A 3,727-nucleotide genomic window follows, 5' to 3' on the forward strand; every position below is an offset into this window, starting at 1 on the left:
TAAACGATGATGCAGTTAATAAACGATGATGCAGTTCCTGTCTCTTATACACATCTAGATGTGTATAAGAGACAGTTATAATATTTTGTATTATATATAATGAAACATAATATAATATAATTTATTTTAATATAATATAATATAATATAATATAATATAATATAATGTAGTATAATAATCTACTATAATATTGGTTCGACTTGATTTTTTAGTTGTTCCTGACACCTTCAAGCTACACTCAGAAAATTAATAGATCATGTCGTGCAAATAATAACACGTCTTATTACCCACAACGCGAACAGAGAACGCATATATCAAGCACTAATTCGCTTTTTTTTCCTGGCGAAACTGTGTCAAAATAACCCACAAAAATGCAACAGGGGCATCTCAATTTGAATAAAGTCTCTTTTTGATATATTTTATATTATGTTTTTATATTATACATACTTATTTATATATATTTTTACTTATACATATTTATATTATATTTTTTTAGTGTAAGCTTGTATACTGACGGCGACGTGGGCTGACGTGACGTCTTCAGTTGACGCGTCGACGTTGCACGTCACAGTCAGCACGTCAGACAGCGACGTCTCGTCAGGACCGAGACCAGACCCCACGAAGTCCTCGTCGTCCGACAGCGGCAGCGCTGACATCGTGATGTGGATCTGTGATATGTACAGTCCGTGACTGTGACATTGACAACTGTCTGTGACTGTGTAAATGTGAAACATTACGTGGCTGTGACTGTGATATGTACATTCCGTGACTGTGACAGTGACAACTGTCTGTGACTGTGTAAATGTGAAACATTCCGTGGCTGTGACTGTGATATGTACATTCCGTGACTGTGACTGCGATATGTACATTCCGGGGCTGTGACTGTGATATGAACATTCCGTGACTGTGACTGTGTAATTCTGAAACATTCCGTGGCTTAGACTGTGTAACTGTGAGACAAATATTCTTCTGTTTTGACACGCATACAGAGAACCAAAATGCCACATAATATCAACACGAAAAAAAAGTTGTCCTTGGTCGAGCAGGTTTCTTTCTCATCTCACCGATATTCGGCAGGGAAATTTTGTTGTCTATGACGACTTGAACAATTCATTTGTACGAAAATCCTGTGTTCTACGTCCAATGTTGGGTAATTTTGTGCGTAAATCCCGCTTTCAACGCCCAATTTTGGATAATTTGTACGTAAATCCTGCGTCAACGCAGGCTGTTGGATAATTTTGTACGTAAATCCTGCGTTCTACGCCCACTGTTAGATAATTTTGTACGTAAGTCCTGCGTTCTACGCCCACTGTTAAATAATTTTGTACGTAAATCCTGCGTTCTACGCCCACTGTTAGATAATTTTGTACGTAAATCCTGCGTTCTACGCCCACTGTTAGATAATTTTGTACGTAAATCCTGCGTTCTACGCACGCTGATAGGTAATTTTGTACGTAAATCATGCCTTCTACGCCCACTGTAGGATAATTTTGTACGTAAATACTGCGTTCTACGCACGCTGTTGGAGTAGCTGCTGGACGCCGGGCGGACGCTCTTCTGGAAGCTGCACTCGCTGTATGAGGCGCTGACGATGAGGTGGGTGCCGTTGCTGGTGCTGACACAGACGTTGTCCCCGAGGGTTGGGGACCTGTCCCCGAGGGTTGGGGACCTGTTCCCGAGGGTTGGGGACCTGTCCCCGAGGGTTGGGGACCTGTCCCCGAAAGCAATGGAACTGTCCCCGATGGTGGGAGTCTTGTCCCCGAGGGTAAGGGTAAGGGTACCATCACCAGGCATCCTCTCGACCGCCCACTCAGGCAGCGCCACGACAGCGCCGGAGCTGGAGCACTCCACTCGGAGCTCTTCCTTGATTACCGCCAGAGCGTCTAAGCAAACGAAGGATTATTTACTCAAAATAATTTCACTTAAAAGTGGCCACGCCTCAAATGTATGAGGTGCGTTCATAATGTAAGTACCGTTTGACATACAAATGAATGTGAAGCAGCGGTTGTCTCATCAGGATGCAAACTTTTTTGATGATAACATACGATTGCTGGTCCCTAGATACGATAAATGCCTCGACATTAATTGGAATTACGTATAAGAGCAGATTAAAGTATGACCTTTCAATTAAAAAATTATTATTGGAAAAAAATTGCGCGATTTTTACGCTAAAACTGTAATTATTTTAAAACAAACTTCGTAAAATGACAAAGTAATGAAAAAATGGCAGCCCATAACAGCGCAGAGCTTAAGCACATAGTGCCAGAACGTCTGAACAATCTGAGGATTTTATAGTAAGAATAATTTTAAAATTTGACTGAAGACTTTTACAAATTTCCGGTTGAGTAATTTGAAATCCGCACGTAAAATCTTATCAGAATCTCATTTTCATGATGAATTGTTTAAGTCTACGGATAATGAACCCCATATTTAATTAAGTTCCATATAAATGAAAAAAGTTTTTGTAAGCATTCATAAATATGTAATAGATTTTGCACTTATAAATTGTATTAAATTTAATTCTGAACAGAGTAAAATTTGACCAGACACAAGTTAACATTCTTCTACTTGATTTATGATCAATTTTGCAATAATTAATTAAGCAAAGTCAACTTATTTCGAATAATTAGATATAATGCTGCAGGTAGTTTATATGCTAATATATACAAGTTTTTTAGCCACAACGATATCAAAAGAATCATTCACAAACCTCCTTGATGCTGGAAGACCTGAGGCTCGTGTCTCACATCAGAAGATGGATGATATTCTGTGAAAAACCTTTAGTGAATTTCGTACGAGGTAAACCTTGTTTTTAACCCTCTAGGTGATCCACAATAAAATATCGGTAACTAGAATCTCTTGATAATTATTAATTATAGTTTTCTGCTATCGCTACTGTTTTCAATGAACTCAAAATAACCTTAGTAAAATTAGAAATTAGCGACACCATATATCGTTACTTCACGTTATTCGTTCTCATGATAAACTTATCACCATAACTTTACTCATTCATTCACTCACCGTTATCACACATCACTCACTGTTATCACACATCACTCACCGTTATCACACATCACTCCCCGTTATCACACATCACTCCCCGTTATCACACATCACTCACCGTTATCAAACATCACTCACCGTTATCACACAACACTCACCGTTATCACACAACATCACTCACCGTTATCACCCATCACTCACCGTTATCACCCATCACTCACCGTTATCACCCATCACTCACCGTTATCACAAATCACTCACAGTTATCACCCATCACTCACCGTTATCACACATCACTCACCGTTATCACTAGGCACGGTCACGATAATCTTGTTAGGGACGCTGGAGTTGGTGTAGGACACAGGGTATCCTACCCTGGACAGCACCGTCAGGATGAACTGGTCGAAGGAGGCTGGCATCGTCTCCTTCCTTGAGACCACGACCACGTCTGACGAGCGGCCGTACTCCGCTGACGAGCCGTTCTCCACCTGACCGTCCCCAACCTGTTGTACGGCGCTGTGTTAGAGTGATGTGTTATAGTGCTGTTATACAGCGCTGTGTTGTAGTGCTGGTATACAGCGTGTTGTTATAGTGCTGTGTTATAGTGCTGTGTTATAGTGTTGTGTTATAGTGTTGTGTTATAGTGCTGTGTTGTAGTGCTGTGTTATAGTGCTGTGTTATAGTGCTGTGTTATAGTGCTGTGTTATAGTGCTGTGTTATAGTG

At 40.3% G+C, this 3,727-nt stretch overlaps 1 protein-coding gene across 1 annotated transcript in view; it reads right to left on the reverse strand.

The window, feature by feature from the left end:
• Positions 1 to 482: 482 nt before the first annotated feature.
• The window catches only part of LOC108677128, a 16,105-nt gene continuing 12,860 nt past the window's right edge, over positions 483 to 3,727 (reverse strand). The window contains exons 7-10 of the mRNA XM_018165283.2: positions 3,305 to 3,506; positions 2,711 to 2,767; positions 1,519 to 1,883; positions 483 to 668 (exon numbers count right to left, since the gene is read on the reverse strand). Of these exons, the coding sequence (XP_018020772.2) occupies positions 483 to 668; positions 1,519 to 1,883; positions 2,711 to 2,767; positions 3,305 to 3,506 (810 nt within the window). The remainder of the gene's footprint in view (positions 669 to 1,518; positions 1,884 to 2,710; positions 2,768 to 3,304; positions 3,507 to 3,727) is intronic.

The sequence above is a fragment of the Hyalella azteca genome, unplaced genomic scaffold, assembly GCF_000764305.2.
Source record: "Hyalella azteca isolate HAZT.00-mixed unplaced genomic scaffold, Hazt_2.0.2 contig8626, whole genome shotgun sequence".
Taxonomy (NCBI): Eukaryota; Metazoa; Arthropoda; class Malacostraca; order Amphipoda; family Hyalellidae; genus Hyalella; species Hyalella azteca.